Here is a 25728-nt window from a genome sequence, read left to right on the forward strand (position 1 = left end):
CAAAAGGTTTCTTGTTGGACTAGAAGGAGAAACCGGGGGAGGGAAAGGAGTTGGGGTGTGGGGAGGTAATAGAGCAGGTCCTAAGGGAACCCAGAACAGCCCCTCACTGCCCACCCTAAACTTTTCTACCCCTCCCTTATCTGTCCTGGATCCCCTTCTCCCTCCACCTCACCCCCCAAACACCCTCCCTCCCTTGAATCAGGGTGATGCCCAAAGGTCTGGCGGAGCCTTGCCTTCTACCCTTGACCCTTCACCTCATGGAAGTCTGAGAAGCTAGCACAGATCCATCAACACCCCTCTCTCCTTGAGGGGGATTGTACCATGCTTCTAGCAGCAGGGGCCTGGGCAAATGGTGGCAGAAGACTCATGACTTGTATCTATCTCCCTTTCTCTCACCAGGGCTTCACCTTCCCACCTTGCTCAATCCTGTACTCCCTTCCCTTCCCCCCCCACCCCATATATTCCCAGAAATATCAGGGACAGACAATATGCCTAGGGCAGGATGGGCTCCTTTTCCCTGGGTGACTTCACAGTAAATTGACTTCTCTGAAGGGCGGTGGGGGGAGGGAGAAAGAAAAGGGTCTTGCACTCTGAAAGTCTGCTTTAAGGTGGCAGGGGGTGTGGGACGATGCTTCTCTATTTATAGGTCCCGACCCCCTCTAACGAGGTGGTCTCCAGTTCATTAGAACTCTCCAATATACCTCCCTCTCGCTCTCCACCTCCCACCCCTCTCCAGGCTCAGAGAGCTGTCTCTGCATCTTCACAGGAAAACATGGGGGAGGGGACAGTTATATTGGTCTCCATTGGACAGGGAAACTGTGGTCTCAATGCCAGAGCTACTTGTCACCTCTCTTGGGTCCCTCTGGAGTCCATGGAGCAGGGGAGGAGGGAGAAGAGTGGGGGAGGAGGCAGAAACAGGATGTTTGCTAGCCCTGGGGCTTTGGTTCTCTCTCTCTGCCACAGCACAGAGCAGCTTCCCAGAACAGCCCCAGATTTCTGGTGAAGCCCCCTCACAATGTATCCCTCCCTTTGGCTCCCCACCCACTAGGAACTCTCCTCGAAGAAGAGATTCAGAATACAGAAAACAAAGGTAGTTCTGTACCTCCACCTCCTCCTCACCTCAGGGCCAGTCAGGTCACTGTGACCTTAATCTGTTTTCCTTGAGGGGATTTAGCACCTTCTTTCCTGGTGTCTCAACCTCACCACACACTAGTCTGTACCACTCACTCTCCAGCTACCTACTCTACCCCAGCTCAGCCAGAGGAAGAATGGAGGGGACACTTGGGGTCATAATTCTTTTCCATGATACTCCCCTTCTTGCCAAAAAATACACCTCCACCATTGCCTCCATTTGACACTTTGCCAGCAAAGCTGCCCAGTGTCTACATGGTAGGAGTGTATACAGGGGTGATTAGTGGGGGTGAAGCAGTGTGAAAGTTGGAACAGGCCAGGAGTGGACAGCATTATACTGTGAGACAATAGAAAGTGTGCTGGATTTGGAGTCAAAGTGCCTGGCTCCAGAACAATACCTGTAGGGCCCAGGGTAAATGACTTCATCTGTCTGGCCCTCAGTCTCCTCAGCCTTAAAATTAGACTACATGGCCTCTATGGTCCTTTTCAGCTTTAAATCTATGATAAAATGGGTCTATAATTTGGATTATTCAAGTAAAGGGATAATAATGATGACAGTGGTGGTGATGATGATGATGATAAAGATGATGATGATGTAGCACTTTAAAGTGTGCAAAGCAAATCATCAGTTTTATCCTATTTGATCCTCATGATGACTCTATGAAGCAGATGCTATTATTATTCCCATTTTTGCCAATAGGGAACCTGAGGCTGAGAGCAGTTAAGTGACTTACCCAAAGTCACACAGCTAGTAAATGTCTGATCAAAGATTCTAAATCATATCTCCCTGCCTCCAAGGCTGGTGCTGTGTGCCACTTATTCCTTCAGTTGGTCCTCTGCTTATCTATGCCTTATCAACTACTTGTGGCTATTTGGGTAAAGCCTTAGCTGTGGGGTCCTAAAGGTGTTAGTCCTGGGCAATCCCAGTCCTCCCTCATCCCTCAACTCCCTTTCATTCCTCTGTAGTTTGACCCCTGGGTAAATTTCCTCCAGACCCAATCCAACCAAGGTGTTTTGCAATGGGAAGTGATAGAGAACCCAGACTAGGACCTGGAAATGGAAAACAGAAAGATGAAAAACTCAGATTCTTCAGGTGATGAAAAATGAGAATCCCAATTCTCATGGTGTTAGCCCCCATCTTGCAAATTAGTCAATGAACATTTATTAAGTACCTGCTACTGTGCCAGACACTGTGCTAAGTGCTGAAAATTACCTCCAATTAACTAATTGTGCTGAGCATTTAGTTCTTCTCTCTAACCTTACTCTTACCACTCCCCTCCACTACTGTCTACTCTCACCTGGCTTCTTGCCCTCCCTGGAGAGCCTCTGTCATTCTGTCCCCATCCCTGGGAACTCCCCCCTTTCCCAGAAGTCAGAGCAGAGAGTCAAAGGTGATGATAGGGAGAGACAGAGAAACAGACTGAGACAGTAATACAGAGAGATGAACAGTCAAGACAAAGAAACAGAAAAAGAGAGCAAATGATAACAGACTCAGGAGAAACTAAGATGGCTTGAAGGCTTGGGGAAAAGTTTTCTGTCTTTGGACACAAAGATAGTCTCAGTCCCAGATTCAGACTGGGGAGCTGGGGTAGAGGGTGAGAGTGGGGGAGGTGGAAGAAGAAAAGGGAGGCACAAGTGGAAGCTCAGAGGGGAATTTGGTTCAGACAACTGCCAAGGGCCAGCCTCTTTTGCTTGTTGTCAGCTTGGTGCCAGCTTTCTGGAACCCAGGACTTCCTCCCTTCCCACCCAAATGTTCCATGATAGATGGGACTGTAAACTGGGGCACTGGCTTGGGAAGAAGCCAGGAGCAGAATACTCTTGGAGGTGGGGTAAGAAAGGAGAAGAGGCTGAGTATCAGGGAGGGAAGGAGAAGGCCCAATAGCCCCAGAAATAAGAACCCTGGGGGACGCTGGAGATTCCTCCCCAGTACCACACACTTGCTTGTGGGTGGAAGGCATCTCAAAAAGGGAGCCAGCACTTTGGAATGCAGAATATGAAAGTTAAAAGAAATAGATGGGAATTGAAGGGGAGGGATCTTTCCCCTCTCCACCCTCCACTCCCCATCCCAAGATCCTCAGGATTCTATTTAGAGAGAATAAGGCTCACAGGGGAGTAATTTGACTTTTGTGGGCTTACCCTGTGCATCTAAGTCTAGTGTGGAGGGGACAGAGCTGCTTACTAATACTCCACTTTATCAGGCCTGGACAGTGAGAGGTCCTGGAGAGTAAAGAGGGGGCCTCCAAGTCAAGGAAGGGCTGCAAACTCCCTTTCCTTAGGGATCCTCTGTGGGGAGGAGCTATTGCTTTGATTCTCTTGTCTTCTCCCTTTCACACCATGTATGCATCCCCACAGAGGGGTACACATCTCTATTTTAATAGTACCTCACAATTATAGCACACATGATGTTTACAAAATTCCATCCTTACACAACAGTCCTGTTAAGTAGGTTGTATTAAGTTTTATTATCCTCAATGTACAGATAAGGAAATTGAGGCTTAAAGTAGTTAAGTGGCTTCCTCACAGTCACCCAGTTAGGAAGTGTCCAAGCTAGAAATCGTACCCAGGTCACCTCCAAGTCCAAAGCTCTTTTCACTGTGCTTTTCACTTTAAATCCTTTTCTTTATTAATCTCACCAACTAAGAGATCTAGGCCAAGGGAGTGGAGGTAGAGGGTGGTTAGGAGGAGGAGGCAAAGGGAGGAAAAACATGAACATGCATCATGACTTCTGCTAACACTTAAAACTTTTCTTCCGAAATAAAGAGAATGAAAGGGGAAGGAGAGACAGAGACAGACAGCATGAGGTAGAGACAGAGATGGAAAGAAAAAGAATGGGGTAACAGGCAAAGGATGATAAGAAAGGGAGAAAAGGGCAGAGAGGGAAATAAGAGATCAAGGCAGAAGTGAATGGTTACCCCAGGATGGCCCAAAACCTCAGCCAAGCCAAGGGCTGGGGTGGGCAGTAGCTGCTCCTCCCTTTGGTCCTGCCAATGCCCAGTACCCGGACACGGGCCAGAGAAAAGGGAGGTCTGAAAAGAGAAGAGAAGCTGGGCAAAGGGAATGGAAGCTGTCCAGGTTGACCTTACCCAATAGAATCCAAAATAGAGGCCTCGAACTCAAGGCTGGAGGAGGGGGTAGGAGTGTCTGGTGAGATGGTGGAGGATTCACCAGCTTTTTGTTACTTCAGACAGCAAGGTCTTTCAATCAGGAGTCTGCTTTCAGACCCCTGCCGAGGTTTTGACAGAACTGTCTCTTGATTGCTAGGGAAAGGCAGCACGACTATTTACCGGAACAAGTTGACAATCCTGTACACGGTGGTAGATATCCTGATTACTTGGGTGTGCGTGGGGATAATTAGGGTTCCTCTGTCGTCCCCACACCTTCCCTATACTGGTAGCTCTGCCCTTAGGGGACGGTGGGTGAAGTCCCCACGCACTTATTTGGAACTCTCAGAGTATGAGGCCTCCTGTGGCTCCCTAGGGCGGCTACTCTGGGATTCCCCACTTCCCCCGGGTCACTCCTTTCGGCACTTTTGTTGCTGCGTCTACCACCCACCCCCTCCGGGACACTCCCACGGGAGACGCCAGGGCACTTGGGTTGGGACCTTGGGGGGTGCACAGTTGGTGGGACAGCCCCTGTATCCCCGCCCCGCCTGGACTGCGTCGGGCGAGGGCGCAGAGAAGGCCCACGCTACAGAGCGAGTGGTAACAGCAGCCGCTTCGCCCTAGCCGGAGAGTAAGCGAGCTAAGGAGGGAGGGAAGCAGGGAGGGGAGCTGGCGAGAGCTTTGCGCTCTGTGTTTGGTCTGTTGGAGGCAGCTGACCTTTGAGGAGGAAATCGCTGCTCTCTGCTCCTTCCTGTAGTAGCAGCTTCAGCCGCAGCTGTTGCCGCCGGCCCAGGAGAGGAGAACCCGGGCGCGGAGAGCCGCGGTCCGCTGCTGGGGGCCCGGAGGTGAGGGTGGTTGGCTCATGCGTCCAGAGCGCACTGCGCGGGTCTGGACTGGGGCAAGGAGGGGTGTTCGGCTGGCCGGGAGAAGAGGGCCCTCGCGGTTGCTGAAAAGAAAGCAAGGGGGCGCTCGTTTCGTCTTCCGGCGCCGGGGCATCTCAGGGCTCCAGTCAGGTTGCTTAGGGTCCCGAAAAAAGATTCAGAGGCTTGGAGAGTTTCCGTAGTTCGGAGGAGACAGCGTCTCGAGAGAGAAGAAACACAGAAATGGCACATCTCTCTGCCACCGAGGAGAGAGCGATGCCCAGGATGGGTTCGAGAAGATCTGGAGGAGAGCTGCAACTCACCTCCGGTTTCCCTTATCCCCAGCCACGTGGGATCATCTCCCAGCAAGGAGGGGGACTCTGGGTTGGGGAAGGGGCTCTCCAATGGAATATCCCTACCCACTTTGGGCCTTAGGGGGACTGTCCCACCCCTCCCCAGCTGGGGACTCCTAGGGTTCAGCCACCTGGTTTCCCTTTCTGTTTCTAGCACTATTAGCCTTTGGGGAAGCCCCGGTTTGGGGGCGTTAGGGAAAGGGGTAGGGAGGAGAAACCTAGCCATCTAACCCTTGGAATCTGGCACCATCCTTCATTCCAGCTCCAGGCACTGGGAGATGGGTTGGCTTTCCTCTCACACGCCCACTTCTCACCTCCCCCCTCCCCCCAAAAAATTATAGAATCTTAGAATCGTAAGATTTAGAGCTGGAAAGGACTTTGGAGAGTATCTAGTCTAACGTCCTTACAGTACAGAAAAGGAAACACACGTCTAGAGAGGGGAAGTGGCATGCCTAAAGTTACATAGTAAGTAGACGAGCTGGAATTTTAACCCAAGTCCTGGTCTCTGAATCAGTGCTCTTCCCATCACACCAAGTAAGCAGTGAGGAGGTATTGGTAGAAGGGAGAGGGCCGAGTACCTTCTCTATGTAGATAAGAGTAGCCAGAGTTGATGGATAGGAACGAAAATGAGAATGGCAAGCCCCTTTCCTGGTCCCTTGCTTGGCCTTTGTCCCGGCCTCTGCTCTCTCATTCTCATCTTTTTCTTTGAATCCCCAGATACAAAGTAGCTTAAGAAATGTTTGTTGTTGAATTAAATTGAATCCAATTACCCCCTCTTTCATCTCCTCCTTCAGGTGCAAAGTCATGGCAGGCTGGATCCAGGCACAACAACTTCAAGGGGATGCCCTCCGCCAGATGCAGGTCCTCTATGGACAACACTTCCCCATCGAAGTCCGCCACTACTTGGCTCAGTGGATTGAGAGCCAGGCTTGGTAAGTACACACATCAAAAACTCTTTTCCATCGGGGAAGATATAGAAGGACTGGAGTCTTTCTCTGTTTTTCAGGTGGTCATCCCAGGCATTGGTCATGGCTTTTTCAGTTTCTGGCTTAAGCTCTCTCTAAGCAGCGACTTAGTTTATGTGTGTGGTTTGTCTAAGTTGGTATCTTCCCATTCTCTTTCTTTGTGGCTTGCTGTTCCTCCCCACCCCCACCTTTCTGGCCTGGGCTTTGTTCATATTTTGTGGTGTGTTTGCCTCTCCATCTTTCCCTGTCTTAATGGCTTTACTGTCTGTCTCTCTCAGGTTCTCTTTCTGCCCCCTTTGTCTCTGCCCTGTGACTGTTAGAGGAAGGGGTGGCGTCCCTAGGAAAGGGGAAGAGGGAGCAGGAAGGGTAGTAGGAGTTTTTCTCATTTCTGATTCACGCTGAGTGTGAATGAATTCTGAGAATGAATTCTGTGGGCTCTAAGAAGACCAGAGCAGAACCTTTAATTTATGGGAGCTCACTTAGAATTTCATTTACTGTCAAGTCCTCCACTTTCTCTCCAGGTGAAATGGCACCCATGGTCCATTGCCCTCCCTCCACTTCTCTTTCCACTCTAGGAATTCCATTGACCTGGACAATCCCCAGGACAGTGTCCAAGCTGCTCAGCTCCTAGAGGGCCTGATCCAAGAGCTACAGAAGAAGGCTGAACACCAAGTCGGGGAAGATGGGTTTTTACTGAAGATCAAGCTAGGACATTATGCCACTCAGCTGCAGGTGGGTGTGAAATCTGGAGCCATCTTCCTGGTACATGATGTTCCCTTTTCTTCTTCCTAGCATCAAAACATTTGGCCTCAAATCTTGGCCTTGCAAACTATGTGACCTTGAGCCAACTGCTAAACTTTTTTGTGTTTCCATTCATTCCCTCCCACCTCTTCTTTGTAACTTGTATCCTAGACTTGTTCTTCTTATGCTACAAGGTAGAGGAGTATTGTCTGAAGGGGGAATGATAAATGAAACAGTATCAAAGACAAGAGGCTGTGACAGTTTATCATATAGCGGGAAGATTAAAGATTAGAACTCAGTCAAGGCTGCTAATCTCAAAGAGAAAAAAGATTACCAGGTTATGGAATAGGAGGGAAAAGGAAGTGGCAAGATCATTTACTAGAGTGTCTTTTAAATATAAGATTGCCATCTGGAGCAGGGGTAATCTATCCTCTAATCAGAAGATAAGAGGACAGAGAGATGTAAAATGTGGAGGTACATCCCTACTGAAAACAGGATCCTGGAGTGTTGAGGTTGAAGGGAAAGGGATAGCATTTAATTCAAAAGAGGTTGTGTTAATAGAGATGACCCTCTGTGCCAAGGTATGTCCTAGACATGAACAATGAAGCATAAGGGAAGGATTACTTGTGATATCTATGCTAAGGAAAGCTCAACACAGTGTCTTCCAGATGCTTCATAATGGTTTGTTGTTTTTGAAAGAAAATTGTATATAGAGAGATCTTATATATCTATATATTATAATGTACATATCTATATCTATATTTATATGTAAGCCTTTGGGTGTAAACTGAATGCACAGTATTGAAGGGATGCAGAGTTAGAGAGAAATCCATTCCTCTCTCCTTCCTTTTTTCCCTCCCTCCCTTCCTGCCTTCCCTCAATAAATATTGAATCAGATGAAGGATAATCCATGAGGACTTTCTGGAAGAAGCAAATACTGCTTTGGGTTTGAAGGAGGCAAAACTACAGGTTAGTTGAAAGGAAGAGAGATGGTATTCTAGAATAAAGGAGAATGACAAATAGTAAGAAATTTTTTAAAAAGTTATTGGTTTAGGAGAAATGGATATAGTTGGAACAGGAGACTTCAGAGGTAGTGGGAAGGTTCATTTGGTGTTTGATTCTTTCAGAGCACTTATGACCGCTGCCCCATGGAGTTGGTCCGATGCATCCGGCACATATTATACAATGAACAGAGGCTGGTCCGAGAAGCTACCAATGTGAGTGTCCCAGGGAGCTCTGAAAGAGCATCTTCTCTCATCAGACTCTCTCTGCACATTGAATTTCTCCTATGCACAGAAGACTGTCCCGAGGGCTGCCAAGGGGATACAAAAGTAATAGGAAAGATCCCAAGAACCTTACCATCTGATGGGAGATATAGGACACCCATATGTCAAATGATTTGATTTTATGATAAAACATCACAAACAGAAATAAATAAATGCAGTTCTAAGAGAGTGAGAAATTATGAGGCTTCAGTTTTGATGAATCAGGTGATGGTTCAAGATGCTGGAACAGGTGACTTATTCTGAGCCAGGCCTTTTGAAAACCATTTTAAATTTTTGTTGATATCTTTTGGTTTTCTATCACCTTCATTTCTAAATATATCCTTCCCTCTACTTTCCCCTAAACTGCGGACCATCCCCTGGAAGAGAGGGGGGAAAAGTCAGTCAGCAAGCATTTCTTAAGCAATCACTATTTTCCAGGCATTGTGCTAAATGCTAGTGATACAAAGAAAGAAAAATACCCCACAGTATCTGCTCTCAAGGAGTTCACACTCTAAAAGGGAAAGAAAAAAAAGACAGTTTAGCAAAAATTAACCAATGCATAATTACACCTGATAGTACAGGAAAATGTTAGATTCCCCTGTCTCTCCATTCCTCCATTCTTCTCCTCTCTATTACAAACCTGCTCTGGGAGAAGCTGCTGTCTCTAGCAGATTTGATGTAGTGGGAGTAAGAATTAGGCTTTAGTGGGAGTAAGAATTAGGCTTTGATTATGAATCGTTCTCTGTGAAGGATGAGGATGATGCTGTTTTTGGAGATGTTGAGGATTCCAAATCCTCTCCATCTGAGGGTCATATCAATTAGTAGTGGGCTGGAAGATAAGCTGGTTGATACAGAGCAAAATGTCTTGAAGGAAATAAATCACTGGGTGCTTGGTGCTATGGAAACCTGGCTACATTAGCCTTGTAAGTCAATGGGTGTGTGGGGAGAAGAAGAGCTGAAATCTCTTTGGGAGACTGTGCCATCTACATGGCTGGAACATTTTATTCCATAGCAAGGCAGAAGAGCTGAGTGATTTATCCAGGTGGGGGTCAGCCTGCAGTCTAAGAAGGAGGAGTCCTCATTGTTAGTGAAAATCCCCCAATGATCCTCTGGCACAATCCCTCTCCTTATGCCTTCTAGGGAGCCCATTGAGGATTTCCTCAGGGGAGACTAGGCCTGAAACAAACCAAGATTCCTTTTTTCTTCAGAGCTGTGCCCTGTAAGAGTCTCCTAGTCTTCGGGGTAGCTACGTGGCGCAGTGGATAGAGCACCGGCCCTGAAGTCAGGAGGACCTGAGTTCAAATCTGGACTCAGACCAAACACTTGACATGTACTAGCTGTGTGACCCTGGGCAAGTCACTTAGCCCCAATTGCCTAAAAGCAAAAAACAAAACAAAACAAAACAAAAACAACAAGAGTCTCCTAGTCTTCCTAGGTGACTTTTTTCCTTTCCGTAGCCCAAATGGTAACTGTCTTGTCCTCGTGGCTAAAGGCTTGGGAGTCTGTGGAGTGTGCCACAGAGAGCCACTGGCTGTGCCTGAGGCCTCAGGGCCCTCTGATGATGTGACCCTGCTGCCTCTGCCTCTGCAGTGTAGCTCTCCAGCTGGGAACCTGGCTGATGCTATGTCCCAGAAACACCTGCAGATCAACCAGACTTTTGAGGAGCTGCGACTGGTCACTCAGGACACAGAGAATGAGCTGAAGAAGCTGCAGCAGACTCAGGAGTATTTCATCATCCAGTACCAGGAGAGCCTCAGAAACCAGGGTGAGGCCAGTGGGGCTGGAGTCAGGGCTGGGGGTGAAGGTGGGACCAGGAAGCACCAAGAGAGCTCAGGACTGGAGAGAAAAATGGGTCTCCTGGTTTGGGGCATTGGCCTTGGGCTGGAGCTGTCGGGGAGCCCCATCCCTGAGAAATGGAGAGCAGTGGCAAAGGGGCTAAAGAAGAAGGGAGGGACCTGATCTCTACCCTCACCCAGCTTCTAGTCCAGTGGGGAAACTGGTTCTACTCTCAGGCAGCTCCCAAGCTAAGTGTGATACTGGCCACTGCTGTGACCACAGCGGGTGCTTTAAAAACACCCATCATCTCAGTCTCCCCCAAACAGGAATGTTCCTTAGAACACAAAGATACCACGGTCTGCCCAAGCAGGGATGGTAGGAATTGGTTGAATTTGAGAGTTTGTGGGAGGCCTTGCTTCAGGAAGGCTTCCAGGAGGAGGTGTCTGTGGAGCAGCTGAGCAGCTCAGCAGCTCAGTGCTCCCAGCTGAACAGCTCTTCCTTTGAGCAGGGCATAGTGTCTGCCTTGTGCCCAGGATGCAGCAGCCTTCAGAGTAGAAGAAGCAGGCTGGGGCTGTCCATGGGAAAAAGCACTTGTGGAGCTCTAGGAGCTCCCTCTCCTAGCCTTCCAGGAGTTGCTTCCCTTAGGCTGGAGCCTGGCCTTGTCCCAGGGGGAGCCAGACAGGCATGCTGTCAGAAAGGCCAGGCTCAAGTGCCTGGGCTGGGAGCACAGTTGGAGACAGCCAGAGCATGAGCACCCTCTCTCAGGCTGTTCTGAGATCAGACAGCTTCCCCTCACTTTGCACCTTCTGTGGGATCATGGCATTCTGGTGTCTGTCTTCTGACTCTTGAACACACACACACACACACACAGACACACTCTCTCTCTCTCTCTCTCTCTCTCTCTCTCTCTCTCTCTCTCTCTCTCTCTCTCTCTTTCTCTCTCTCTCTCTCTCTCTCCCTCATCACATTCCTCATCTGGGAGAAGCTGCCATCCCCAGGCAGATGGGAGGGAGTGTGGAGTATGAATTGGGCCCTGACTGTCCATTGTTGTATTTGGGGGACAAGGATGAGGCTGTTTCTGGATAGGTTGAAGACCTCATGCCTCCATCATCTAGAGGCATGATAGGAATGGCTGAACAAGATGCTGGTTGGTGTTGGAGAGGCGGGTGAAAGTAGGAGGGCGGTGGCTCAGAGGGATCTCTCCCCTTTTTGGAGGGGAGGGTATCCCTCACTGTGGGCCTTTCTGTCTCCTGATCAGAAGGTGCCTGGGTCCCCAAAGCTTCCTGGGTGAAGGCTAAAGGGCAGTGTCCTGGTCTGTTCGTGTCCCCCACAGCTCAGTTTTCCCAGCTGTCACAGCTGAGCCCCCAGGAACGCTTGACAAGGGAAACAGCACTTCAGCAGAAGCAGGTGTCCCTGGAGGCCTGGCTGCAGCGGGAGGCCCAGACTCTCCAGCAGTACCGCGTGGTGAGCTCCTTCCTTTCCACTCTGTCCTGGGCATGAGTGATGGGGGGTGAGGGGTGGTGGGGATCCTCACCTGGGCAGCCACATCCTGATCTCTTCTGGGGGGAGGAGAGCCACAGAGCCAGGCAGGGCGGCTGCAGGGGATTCCCTTCTCTGTGGGGAATGTGGACCAAGAGAAGTGAGCAAGCCTGTGAGAAAAGACCTTCCCTGTCATTTTCCTCTTTGTTAAGGGGAGCAGAGATAGGCTGTGCTCTGAGCCCTCCACGGGACCTGGCCTTCACCCTGTGGAGTCAGAACCCCTGGCTTCTAATCCCAGCTCTGTCCCTTACCACTGCTCCCTGTGGGGACTGGAGCTGGCCCTCTCTGGACTTGTCTGCTCATGGGTCAAGTGAGCGGGTTGGACCAGAAGAGCTGTAAGGTGGCTCCCAGCTTTGTCTCTGATCCAGTGACCTTGGCAGGAGCTAGCAGAGAAACATCAGAAGACCCTCCAGCTGCTCCGGAAGCAGCAAACTGTCATTCTGGATGATGAGCTGATCCAGTGGAAGAGAAGGCAGCAGCTGGCCGGGAACGGGGGGCCTCCAGAGGGCAGCCTGGACGTCCTGCAGTCTTGGTATGTGAGGGAGGGGCCTTTGGCCGGGGGGCTCCACCCTCAGGGCCGGTCCTGGGGACTCGAGGCTCTGGAGCTCTCCTCCAGACTGAAGGGTTAGGGAAGTTGGCTGAAGCCAAGCACCGCCCCACCCCACCCCAATCCTCCACTGGGAGTTCTTTCCCGTGGTTGGAGAGGAGGTCCCTGCCTAGCATGGGCTGTCTCTCCCTAGGCCAGTACTGGGTCAGCCTGTGTCCTGGACAGTTTAACCCATTCCCTTTGTGTTGCCCTGTGGCCTCCACACCCAGGTGCGAGAAGTTGGCCGAGATCATCTGGCAGAACCGGCAGCAGATCAGGAGGGCTGAGCATCTTTGTCAGCAGTTGCCCATTCCTGGACCTGTGGAGGAGATGCTGACTGAGCTCAATGCCACCATCACAGACATCATCTCTGCCTTGGTGACCAGGTGACTGCTCCCAGCTTCCGTTCATCTTGAGCCAGCCCAGCCTTGGAGAGCAAGGCAGAGTTCTGGGGATCACTGAGCTTGGGAAATCTGGCTGTCCTGTCTTGTACTGTTCTTCTTCCTCTTGGGCTCTTGCTTCTCAGGCTGAGAAGCCTGAACTGAGCTTCCCTGGTTCTCACTCCCCACAGACAGTGTGCTGGAGAGAGGGATGGCTCTCTCTGCTTCTGAGAGAACTCCCCAAGAACAGATGCCCCACCTTCCCTTGTTCCCCCAGGCCAGTGGTCCCTGGCTCCTTTTGGCCTTCTAACTTAGGTCCCTTCCCCTCCCTGCCATCTTCTAACTCTCAGTGTCCTTCTTCTGGATAAGAACGGGGTCATCCATCTTTTACAGCTACAGTCTTCTTAGGGGAGACCCACCCATCCCTAGGAATTGAAAGGGCCCAAGGCCATCCCTAGTACACCTAGCTGCATGACCTCCGGGCCTTGAGAAGCAGCTGTAGTGATTCCCTGTCTGCTGCTTCAGGCTGGGGGGAAAAACTGGCTCATGAGAAGGGACGATGTCATCTGGTGTCAGCAGCATCCTGGATGTCTGGTTATTTCTCTTCCCTCCAGCACCTTCATCATTGAGAAGCAGCCCCCTCAGGTCCTGAAGACACAGACCAAGTTTGCAGCTACAGTGCGTCTCCTGGTGGGTGGGAAGTTGAATGTGCACATGAACCCTCCTCAAGTGAAGGCCACCATCATCAGTGAGCAGCAGGCCAAGTCTTTGCTGAAGAACGAGAACACTCGAAAGTAATGATGGACGCCTTTCCTTCCTATCTGCTGCTCCCCTCCGAGATGCTGGGGTCCTATGGGCAGCACCGTCGACATAGTGTGACTCCTTCCTTCCTCCATAGCCTCCTTCCCCTCCCCATTGCTCCTCACCTCCTGTGGAGTCCCAGCTCTCAGAAAGTTTCCAGTTTGATGAGGGAAACCACAATCCCTGGCCTCGGAAAGCTCCCAGTCTGATGTGATAGGTTAGACATCAATTAGAAACATATGCTTTTGGTAGGTGTCAGTGCTGGAGGGGGTATTATCTCCAGGAGAGCTGAGTAATCTGGGATGGCTTCTTGGAGAAGGGAAATCCGGATCAGGACCTGGAAGGAGAAAGCACCCTTGAGGATAGTGGATGCTTAATCTCGGTTTAGACATATCTTTGTTTTACAGTGAGTGCAGTGGGGAGATTTTGAACAATTGCTGCGTGATGGAGTATCACCAGGCAACAGGCACCCTCAGCGCACACTTCAGGAATATGGTGAGGATGCAGCTTGGCAGAGAGTGGGGGCTGGGATTATATGGAATATGTAGTGGGAAAATATTTGGGTTTCACGAGCAGAGGCCAGGTGGCTGGGGTTTGGGCAGGGAATCGTTCATCTCTCTTCACATGTGATCTCCTGCCTTTTTAGTCCCTGAAGAGGATTAAGCGGGCAGACAGGCGGGGTGCAGAGTCAGTGACGGAGGAAAAATTCACAGTCCTGTTCGAGTCTCAGTTCAGCATTGGGGGAAATGAGCTTGTGTTTCAAGTTAAGGTAAAAACTCAGGGGACTTCTCTCATCAGAATGGGAGGGAGGTGCAGAGAAATCAGTGGATCCCCATGTAACCCTTGTCCCTAGGCTCATTGGTATGGGCTCTCTCCTTATTGGTAGAGATGGAATCTCTGGCCTGCATGAGGGCCTGGGCAGAGTTGATGAGAGGTAGGAGGGCTTCTTCAGTTCTTCGACCCCTTTGGGACTCGGCAAGGTGAGGACTCCTCAAGCTTCAAACCTTCTTCAAGTGTTGAGGCACTTTGGGAGCTTCTAGCTTCCAGCTTCAATAGAGCAGATGGAAGAGGCCTACATCACTTCAGGTTGTTGAAGGAAAAAACTCTGGGAAAACATGAGAGGAGCCAGAAGTCGCCATTGTGTCCCTCTTCCCAGCTTATAATTTAGAGATCTCCCTTTGGGTGAGATCAAGGATTCTCTCTCTTGGTTGAACTGAATTATCTCATTCCCAATGGGAGAGCTCTTTCACTCTGTATTGTCTGGTGTATAATCTCCTGTGTATACCACATGGCAGGGCATTCTTCTCCACCAGTGAGGAGAGTTCCATACCAATGGGCCTTGGGACAGTGGTTACATATGTATTAAGGTGATTTATCAGCCAGAAGTCACACAGCTAACCAGAGCATTTTGTTGTTGTTTAACTATTTTTCAATCTTGTCCCACTCTTCATGACCCCATTTGGGGTTTTCTTGGTAAAGATACTGGAGTGGTTTGCCATTTCCTTCTTCAGCTCATTTTACAGATGAGGAAACTGAGGCAAACAGGGTTAAGTGACTTGCCCCAAGGTCACACAGCCAGTAAGTGTCTGAGACCAGATTAGAAATCAAGAAGCTGAGTCTTCCTGACTCTAGATCCAGTGCTCTATCCACTGTGCCACTTAGCTGCCCTTCCAGAGCAATGCTGGTATGAGAATGTCAGGAGTCTATCATCATCATCACAGCAAGGATAATAACAACAACACCCCTGTCAGACTTCAACCTTTAGTCTATGTTGTGAGGAGAATGGAGACCAAGAAAGAGAAAGATAACCAGGGTGGTGAACTCTTAATAATCAATCAACAAGCATTTTTAAGGGCCTCCTATGTCCCACTGTGCTAGGCTCTAGGAATACAAAGAAAAAAAAATTGAACTGTCCTTGTCTTCCACTTGAGAAATAAGAGTAAATAAGTAAGGATATAGTAAAAATATACAATGTAAATTTTTGTGTAGGAGGCACTAGCAGCAGTGGGGATCAGGAAGACTACATGTGTAAGGTAGAACTTGAACTGAGATTTTTAAAGGAATAAGGGATTGTAAGAAGCTGAAATGAGGTAGGAGTGAGTACATGCCAGTTATGGGGTGCACAGCCAGTGCAAAGGTGCAGAGAGGAGAAAGAGCGTGGTATGTGTAAAGAACAGCAAGAAGGTCATTTTGGCTGGATCAGAGTGTGGGAATAAATAAATGAATGAAAAAGCATTTGTTAAACTCTAGCTGTGTGCCAAGCACTGACCTAAGTACTGAGGATACAGATAGAAAAATGAAACAATTGCTTTCTATGAGTTCGTGTTCAAATCAGGGGAGATAGATAACACAGAAAGGATTTAGCTGCAAGGTCAGAAGGTAAGACCCACTGGTTCTTCTGTTGCCATGGTAAGTTAGATGGTACTGCAGAGGGAAGGGAAATAATGTATAAGTTTTTAAAAGTAAGTTGGGTTCAGGTTATAAAAGCCTCTAAAAACTAAAAACAGAGGAATTTATGTGAGGCAATAAGAACTCAATTGAGTTTATTGAGTTAGAGGGTGACACGGTCAAGCCTAGGCTTTAGGGAAATCACTTTGACATCTTTCGGAGGATGGATTGGAAAGAAGAGAAATTTGAGGCAAGGAGACTAATTAGGAGGTTCTTTCAATAGCACAATTTGGAGATGGTGAGGGCTTGGCCAAGGGGGTGGCTTGTGGGAGTAAAGAGAAAAGGGAGAGGTATGAGATGTTGTGGAGATAGAAAAGACAGGATTTGGCAACTGATTGGATATGAAGGCTGAGGGGGACTTGGAATGAAGCCCAACACCAAGATTTCAAATTTCAAACTTAGATTTCAGACTGGAAGAATGGTGGTACCCTCAACAGAAATAGTGATGTTCAGAAGGCAGGTGAATTCTAGGGAAAATGTAATGAGTTTATTTTGAGTCTGTTGAGTTTGAGATGCCTAAGGTTCATCCATTTTGAAATATCCAATAGACTGTGGGAAATGCTCATTTAGACCTCAGGAGAGAGACTAGGTCTGGATATATAGATTTGGTAATCATCCTCCTAGAGTTAGTCATTAAACCCAGCAGATAGCTAATAGCTAACATTTATATGGTGTATTAATGTTTGCAAAGTATCAAGCACAGTATTTCATTTGATTATCACAAAAACCCATAGGTGCTGTTATTAGCTCCATTTTGCAGATGAGAAAACTAAAGCTTAGGGAGTTTACGTGACTTATTCAGGATAACCCAGCTAGTAAGTATCAGTGGTGGAATTTGAACCCCATCTAGGCCTCTGGTCAATTGTTGTGACACATGAGAAAAACTTAGTCTCCATTCTATGCTAGAAGTCAATCAATCAGGAACCTAAAAGGAACATTTCTTTGTAGGAATTTGAGACCCCCACTTGTGAATTGGGGAGCCTTGAATTTGAGATGCCACGTGGATCCTATACTCCATTCCCCTCCCCAAATCTTTGCTTTTCTCACCCCTGCAGACCCTGTCCCTTCCAGTGGTAGTCATTGTTCATGGGAGCCAGGACCACAATGCAACAGCCACGGTGCTATGGGACAATGCATTTGCTGAGCCCGTGAGTGACCTCTCTGCTGTGACTCTTCCGGGAATGTCAGGCCTCAGGACCCTTCAGACTGTCATTCATTATTGCCTTCACCCAGGGCCAGAGCTGGGAGGTGGGAGGATGACTGAACTTGAGGTCTGAGGAGCCAATGAGAGCTCCCCATCTCTGCCTACTCCCCCTCTCCTGGTCTCCTGGGGCTGGTTCCTCTCTCTGACTTGATCTCCCTGTCATCTCCCCCTCTCCAGGGCCGGGTGCCATTTGCGTACCTGACAAAGTACTGTGGCCCCAGCTGTGCGAGGCTCTCAACATGAAGTTCAAGGCAGAAGTCCAGAGCAACCGAGGCCTGACGAAGGAGAACTTGGTGTTCCTGGCTCAGAAACTGTTCAACAGCAGCAGCAACAACATGGAGGATTACAACAGCATGGCCATCTCTTGGTCCCAGTTCAACAGGGTGAGGGAAATGGGGGTCAAACAACTGTACACCTCGGGAGAATCATTCACGATAGATGCCTTGGGGAGTTTTCTTCCAATCCTGTTTCCAGGGCCTCTACCTTTCATTAACAAAGGGCAGCTCTTTTGGGTAAAAGGGCTTCCTGAAACTCATCCAGATTTTGGGTGGAATAGAGAAAATGTTACTGAACTCGAAGTTCTATTACTTGCATGTCTTAAGCAACTGGACTTTTGAGCGCATATAGTCAGTTTTAGTGTTTTATAATAGAACATATAGAATGAAGCAAAATATATGGGCCTATACCTGGAATTTGGAAGAAAATGGACAGAGGGCCTTAAAAGAAAGCAGGGAATATAATCTTAAAAGAACTTGAACAAAGGAAGCCTGAAGGAAATATGCTAACCTGTACTCTCCCTAGACTCTAGACCTCATTCTGCTCCTTTCCCTCAGTCTCCTGCCCTGTGGGATTATATTAGGAGTGTGGGGGGGGGGGGTCGGGGAGTTTCTGAAGCTTAGCTGGTAGTAGGTAGGAGAAGTAATTTAGTCATTTGGAGCAGGTTTGATTCAGGAAGGGGTGGGGGTAGACTGCTACCATCTGCTTGATTTGGGGGAAGGTGTTCCAAGTACGAGCCTTAACTCAGACCTCTTTGTTTTTTTGGGGGGTGGGGGTTGTTCTAGGAGAATCTGCCAGGCTGGAATTACACATTCTGGCAGTGGTTTGATGGGGTGATGGACGTACTGAGGAAGCATCACAAGCCCCATTGGAATGATGGGTAAGGAGCTATAGCACAGGGCAGCTTTGGGGGAATGGAGGTGGTAGGGGTGGGACCAGTCCGGGGTCTAGCTATGGAATTTGGGGATCAAGCAGGGAAGGCAGTTTTAACAGGTTCTGAGCAGGGGGTAAGAAGGCCCCCATCATGCTCCTCCTCCCTTAGGGCCATCCTGGGTTTTGTGAACAAACAGCAGGCCCATGACCTGCTCATCAACAAACCCGATGGAACTTTCCTGCTGCGATTCAGTGACTCTGAAATTGGGGGCATCACCATCGCCTGGAAGTTTGATTCCCGTGAGTCCCCAGACCCCCAACACAACAAGCCACTCAATTTCCTCTTCCCTTCCTTTACTTTTCCTTTCCCTGACTCTCTTTCCTCCTCTTTCCTCCACTCTCCACCTTGCTTATCCCCTTCAGCATTCCTCTTCCAGATCTTGAATCCAGGAGACAAAAGAGAAGCCAAGAGCTTCACACATAGGGAAGGGAGTTGAACAAAAGTAGTTTTTCTTCTTACCATTTCACCAAATCAGGAACTGAGTTTGGGTAATTTCTCCAGCCTTGCAGACATCGAGGTACCTAGGGAGATTAGACTGTCCATCTTGGCACATTACTGATATGGTTCCTTTCATTATGCTGGGGAGATTGGGTGATGGTAAAGGTCTCTGTTTCTTGGGAAAGCTGCTATGAAGCTTCCAGGTAATAATCATAGCATTTTTATAGTTCCTTAAGGTTTGCAGAGCACTTTACAGACACTATTTCATTTGATCCTTACAACAACCCTGTGAGGTTAGATGCTATTGTTATCCCCATTTTACAGATGAGGAAATTGAGGCAGAGAGAGGTTAAGTGACTTGTCCAGAATCACATAGTCAGTAAGTATCAGAGGCAGGAATCAATTCAGGTCTTCTTCACTCCAGGTCCAGTGCTTTACCCACTGTGCTACCTAGTTCCCTCCCTTTCCCTCCCTAACCCTTACAGTATGCTGATGGGCACGTGTATCTTTTCCCATAGCCGATCGGAACCTGTGGAACCTGAAGCCATTCACAGCAAAGGATTTCTCCATTCGATCCCTGGCGGACCGCCTGGGAGACCTGACCTATCTCATCTATGTATTCCCAGACCGACCCAAGGATGAAGTTTTCTCCAAGTATTACACCCCTGTGCTTGGTGAGTCCTATTTCACATGCAGGGCTCTTTCTCTTAGCAGACCGAGGTTCTGCATTGTCTACATTTGCAAAGAAGGCTGGTATCTCAGGGGAATAGGGAGATCTACATAATTCTTCTCCGTGCGTGTTAACCCACCAACCTCATTTGAATCAGCTTCTCCTTCCTGAGAACTGTCCCCAGGACTGATGCTTACAAGCAGCAGAATAAAGTGATGAATCTTCTCCCTGTCACCAAATCAATCTGTGGGACAGGAGGGCAAATGTGAAAGGAAAATGGTAGGGAGAAAATAGAATTATAAAAATAGGGCTCTCGTTGACTTGGATTTATAAACAAACAATAACAACTCAACTCTTGAAGTACACAGAAAGACAGGAAGGAAGGAGGCATAGAACAAATCAGTGGCGCCTGTCTTTATTTTATTAACATTTCTAATTTTGCTCTTATTAAAATGCATATAATTTAGAATTTAAAATTTATTTGAAAGTTCTTTCCTTATTTAGTTTGCAGGTTCATATTTGTTGAGATCATTAAGTTTAAAAATTTTTTGGGGGGGGCAATTGGGGTTAAGTGACTTGCCCAGGGTCACACAGCTAGTAAGTGTCAAATGTTTGGTCTGAGGCCAGGTTTGAACTCAGGTCCTCCTGACTTCAGGGCCGGTGCTCTAGCCACTGCGCCACCTAGCTGCCCCTAGAATTTTTTTTAATCTTTTTTTTTTTTAAAGGAGGGGAGCAGGGAAGGAATTGATAAGAATCATAAATTTAGATCTGGAAGGGACCTTTGAGATCATCTTCTATAACCCCTCCCCTCCATTTTACAGATTAGGAAGCTGAGGCCCAGAAAGGTTGAATAACATATCTAGCAAGTCTCTTGGGGGGTGGGATTTGAACCCAGATCTTCCTACTCGAAGTTATACACATGGTAAGTAAATGAGACAGCATTTGAACCAAGGCCCTCTCATTCCAAATGCAGTGCTCTTTCCTCCTAGATGGTTGAATTTTATTTATAGCTGAATAATTCTTAAACTGCATCTTTAATCCATCTACAAGTACTGCATGTTTCTCCTAGGCTCCTGCTGTCTTGGGGATAGCATAAATGGTATAGTTGAGAGAGCATTAGACATGTAGTTAGGAAGTCCTGAGTTCAAATCCAGCCTCAGATATTACTGTCTATGTGACCCTGGACAGGGCACTTAAATGTTCTTAGCCTCAGATTTCTGATAGGTAAAATTGGGATAATAAGAGCACATTGTCCAGCTAGGTGGTGCAGTGGATAGAGTGCCAGGCCTGGAATCAGGAAGACCTGAGTTCAAATCCAGCCTCAGACACTTACTAGCTCTGTGACCCTGGGCAAGTCCCGTCACCCTGTTTGCCTCAGTTTCCTCATCTGTAAAATGAGCTGGAGAAGGAAATGGCAAACCATTCCAGAATCTTTGCCAAGAAAACCTCAAAAGGAGTCATGAAGAGTCAGACACAACTGAAAATGACTGAACAACAACAACAACATTATTAGGGTTGCTTTGAGATCAAATAAAATAATATATGTAAAGTGCTTTTGCAAACCTTAAGGTGCTATATACATGCTAGCTATTATTGTTATTATTCATAGTATTAGAATTATTATTTCCACTTCCCCTCTACCACCACCCCTGTCTTGGGAGCCACCAGTTATTTCAATTTATTTCTCCTTTTTTCTCCTTGGTAGGTAAAGCTGTGGATGGATATGTGAAACCACAGATCAAGCAGGTGGTTCCAGAGTAAGTGTTCAGCTCCCATCAGTATTCACATTTAGATTTTCTTTCTTTCCATTTTGCTTCCCCTACCCACAACCCCCTCTTCCCACCCCCCCCATCCACACCCATAATCCATAAATCCACCCTTCCCCAGACTCAGACCTTGCTGAATGATGTTGAGTGGGATCTTTCATTTTGTCTTGAGTCAGGACCCTCAGTTCAGAGCTCCCCTTCCCTGAGTCCCCAGGGCAGAGGGGGCACCTCCTCTTCCTTCCCACCCCTAAAAACAGCTTCCTCAGGAGAAGTGTCAAGATGACCTCTTGAAGTGCCTCAGACTCAATTAGCAGTACATGAAGGAGCTATTAGCAGTACCTCAAACTGCTGAGCCCATATGAGATTCCCAAGGGAACAGGAGCCAGGGGAGAAGGGGCAGATCTGGGTTTTTCTGAGGTGATGATCTAGCCCAGGCAGCTGTGACAGACTGAATAGATGCTTAGCGAGTATGTTTCCCTCCAGGTCCAAGCCCTAGGATCATAAAACCAGCAAGGGCCCTAGCGGGCTCTCATTTCAGCCCTCCCGAGGGCGGGGATCTATGACTGTTTTTTCTTTTTTCTCCAGGTTTGTCAGTGCATCTGCAGATTCTTCAGGAGGCAGTGCCACATTCATGGATCAGGCCCCATCCCCAGCTGTGTGCTCCCAGTCTCATTATAACGTGTATCCCCAGAAGTAGGTTGCACTTGCATAGAAAGGGGAGGGGTGGTAACTGTTCCAAGGAACTGGTCTCAGATGGGTTCCCCGATTGGGCTGGGTTTTACTGGCTTTAGGCATAGGTTTGTGGCTTAGGTCCAGAATCACAGTGTTAGAAGGGACCATATAGTCTACTGTATGCCTGAGCAAGAGTATCTTCTACATCCTTCTGAACTAGTGGCCATCTAGCCTTTGGTTGGAAGATTTCTGCCTAGCAAAGGAGAACTCACCATCTCCAGATTTAGGGATAGCTCTAATAGTCTAGCCTTTCCCAATTTTCAAAACACCTAGGAGAGGGGTCTTCACCATTTTTGGTGTTACAGACCCCTTTGGAAGTCTGCTGAAGCCTTTGGACCCCTTCTCACAATAATGTTTTTAGACACATAAAATGCATAGGAGCACAAAGGAAACCAAAGGTCAGTGAAAATGCAGATATAAAATGTTCCCCCCATCCCACTGTACGGACCCCAGATTACTGGGGCATAGCCCTGGGCTCCTACTTTTTCCCCAAGTGCAGTAGGTGTGAGATTCTGAAAGAAGCTGGTGGTCACTGTAAGAGCAGAGGTAGGCATGGACTCTTAGTTGTCCTTCACCAAGCACTGCCTGCTCCCAGCTACCCCTGGAGACCCCTCCTCTGGGTTTAATGGGAGCTGTGTTGTCCAGATGCGATCAGAATCCTTTGGGCAGCCTGAGTGGGGGAGGGGCATGGGCTGCCATCCTTGGGTGAGCCGTAGGGGCACACCCGTGAGATAATCTGGAGTGGGGAATCCATTGTGTTCCCTCTGAACTCTCAAGGCTTCCCTTTTATTCCACCAGCCCTGACTCTGTCCTTGATCCTGATGCGGATTTTGACCTGGATGAAACGATGGACGTAGCAAGACATGTTGAAGAACTTTTAAGCCGACCGATGGACAGTCAGTGGATCCCCCACACCCAGTCATGACTTCTTACCCCTCCACTCCATGTCTCCTCACCCTCTTCCCTCTTTTCACTGATTGGTGTGAAATCCATGCATCATTGGAGACAGTACTCAAAATGTGAAGTGTTGATGGTTGTTGGGACCTCGGGATTTCTGTGTATGTGATGCCAGTGGGGTGGGTGGCTTCTTCCCCTACTGTCTAGTGTTTGCCAGCATCTTCAGGGCCTCAGGGACTGTGACTATTTTTTTCTCTTGTCTAAAAGCCAGTCCATAAGCTTTGATTGTTAGGAGGGAAAGGGAAGGGGTGGGTGGGGGGAATGTTTTCTTTTTTTCTTTTGCCCTGTTAGCAGCAGTAGGTGGGGCAGGATTGTCTGAGAGGAGTGGGAGGCAGGACATTATTTCCCCATGTGCTGATCTGAGTGGCTTCCCAAATGCACCTGTACGTATGTGTGTGCACTAGTCTATGCTCACACACACACGTCTGTGTATAATTAGTCAATCCAGGTAGTACAGTAGAAAGCCCTGGATTCGAAGCCCAAAGGCCTGGATTTTAATTATGGCTCTTCCTCTGTGTTACTCTTGTGCAACCTACTTGATCTCCTCAGTTTCCATATTGGTAAGGAATTGGACCAGAGCACCTTCAAGAGCCTATTCAGCTCAAAATCTATGGTCCTACAATCCCATGCACAGAAGGGTCTGGGCTAGAACTCCTGGGAATGCTTTACAGATTGACCCAACCATGCCCCCAGACTGTCCAGAAAGGGTTAACTAGAAACAAGCTGTGGTGTAAAGAGCTGCCTTGTTCCTGTGAGTGGTTGCTAGACCTCTTCCTCTCTCTTGGGTCAGAGGTCCTGACCCTTTAGGCCTGTTTTAAGTCTGTTTTCTTTTCCTTACCCACATCCCCTCCCCCCCCATGCACTCGAGCATGAGTCCGCATGCGCGCACGCACACACACACACACACACACACACACACACACACACATACACGCACTCATGCACACATACCATGACCTTGGCAATGACCAGAAAACAGGATGGCCTTGGCAGCAGGAGAGGGAAGATGTCAGGAACACAGTAAGCAGGACTTAAAGTCTTAAAAAAAAATTCTGTCAGAGAAAAGAGAAACTACAACTGTATCTATGACTGATTCCAGAAGCTGATCTTTGGTGCCCTTGGGAGTCTCATTGCAAATGGTTTTGGTACTGACAGGAGCCTTCCCCTAGTCTTGCATTTCTGTCAGCTACCCAATATCCCTTTCAGCTAACCTAGCAGGCTGGAGATTAGAAAGAGTTAGGTTTACAAAGTGGGGGAACATCTATCTATGCTGTAGTGGGAAGTGAGGGTTAAGATTAGAGGTTGGAATGACTTTGAGATCAGAGCAGGTAGGGGCCAGAGGATGACACCATATACTTTTTGTACTTTGTACAAAACATTTGGATAAAGTGAAGAAATGCTGTTTTTGAATAAAATGCTTTTTAAGAATGGCCTTGTTTCTTAGGTGGGAGGTGCTAGGATACGTAACGGGGTTGGGGGGTGGGGATGAATGATGAATGTGGAATGTGGACCTGAGCGTTTCACAATTCTTTCTCTCCTTTGTGTCCCAGTGATGGAATTTTGCAACTTGAGGCCATATCACCTATCTTAAAATTTCTGAGATACAGCTACTTCTGGCTAATTTATCTTGGGGAATGCCAAATCTTTCCAAACAGTATCATGAAGGAGATCAGTGACTCTCTGTGAAGGAGACATATGTTGGAGTAAGTGGAGATAGATAGGGAGTAAGAGGCATAGTGGAATATACCCAGTTTTATAGCCACCATCACAGAGGAATTCGGGAGTTGGGTCTTGGGGGGGAAGAATTCCAGATTCTTTCCTAGTCTAGTCCCTGGCTAGGATCTTACTGTGGCCACAGCTGTCTCCTTCTCCCCCCTCCTCCAGAAGACCAGTAGGTGGCAACATTGGCCCACAGCTGCTATTCTCGGGCAATGCTCTAAGTGAAGACCTGTGGTGATCAAAAGGAGTCCTCTGCCTCCATGTTATTCAATCTGGCTCACTCTGAACTGCAGGCTGTACCTAACAGGACCCTGAGAAGTCACCCAGCTAAAAGTTAAATGTATATTAGTACAGCTGGGCAAAACATTGCAGTTGCTAAATGTTTAGCCGGTGGAGTCACTCAGACCCCTTCAGTGAAGGGTACTGACCCCGGTAGCAGAAAAGGCTTTTTTACAGCTCACTGAAAAAGGACAGGTGCTGGGACCATGGCTGCCCTGACCTGGAGAGGGAAGACTTGGATCTGTGCTGGACTGTGTTCAGGAGTCATGGCAAGTGCTGGCAGCGTGGTGCTGTGATTGGGTGGGGAGGGAAAGAAGGTGGTCTCAGTTCAGTGGAAGCAACATGACCCATCTTCCCTTTTGTCTCTGCAGGGGAGGCAGCTAGTTATCATGCACCAGACTCTGTCTCCATGGTGTTTAGAGAAGGGAGGAGGGAACACGGGGGCAGCTAAATAGACTTGGTGATGAGGGAATGAAAGCAAACAGCACTACTGAGCATTTCCCTGAATTATAGACCCATGGGCCAACCCTGGGTCCCTGCTTGTCATGGCAGTTCTAGTCAAGTGTCTGTATGTTGCAATTCCCAATGACAGACCTGGACAGAGCATAAAAGAGGCAGACAGTGGAAGAGGGGAGAGAAATTTGGGGATAGCGTCTTCTTTCCTTAGCTTAGTGACATTAAACAGGGCTCAGGGAAGCTATGGTGGGGGAAGGATTTGGCTTTTTCAGATTAGAAAAGCCTTTTGTCAGAGCCACTGGTTGTCTCCAGTTCACAGCAGAATGTTAGGCTTAGGGCTTCGGGCTTCAA

The 25728-nt window shown here is 48.2% G+C and overlaps 2 protein-coding genes across 3 annotated transcripts in view; one reads left to right on the forward strand and one right to left on the reverse strand.

The window, feature by feature from the left end:
- Positions 1-5350, reverse strand: part of STAT5B (signal transducer and activator of transcription 5B) — a 77266-nt gene extending 71916 nt beyond the window's left edge. For both annotated transcript variants that reach the window (XM_020972684.2, XM_020972682.2), the window contains exon 1: positions 4950-5350. The gene's annotated coding sequence lies outside the window, so the exon portion shown is untranslated. The remainder of the gene's footprint in view (positions 1-4949) is intronic.
- Positions 4746-24351, forward strand: LOC110198414 (signal transducer and activator of transcription 5A-like). Its single transcript, XM_020972687.2, is given in 20 exon segments — positions 4746-4863; positions 6240-6377; positions 6986-7142; positions 8279-8368; positions 10007-10181; positions 11526-11656; positions 12112-12263; positions 12548-12703; positions 13312-13491; positions 13906-13993; positions 14145-14267; positions 17002-17094; positions 17328-17340; positions 17343-17533; positions 18212-18306; positions 18469-18599; positions 19317-19472; positions 21174-21225; positions 21820-21927; positions 22765-24351. Coding segments are annotated over 19 exon segments (2346 nt in total). The 5' UTR covers positions 4746-4863; positions 6240-6249; the 3' UTR covers positions 22892-24351.
- The last annotated feature ends 1377 nt before the right edge of the window (positions 24352-25728 follow it).

This window comes from Phascolarctos cinereus, unplaced genomic scaffold (genome assembly GCF_003287225.1).
Source record: "Phascolarctos cinereus isolate Bilbo 61053 unplaced genomic scaffold, phaCin_HiC Scaffold_5;HRSCAF=322, whole genome shotgun sequence".
NCBI classification, from domain to species: Eukaryota; Metazoa; Chordata; class Mammalia; order Diprotodontia; family Phascolarctidae; genus Phascolarctos; species Phascolarctos cinereus.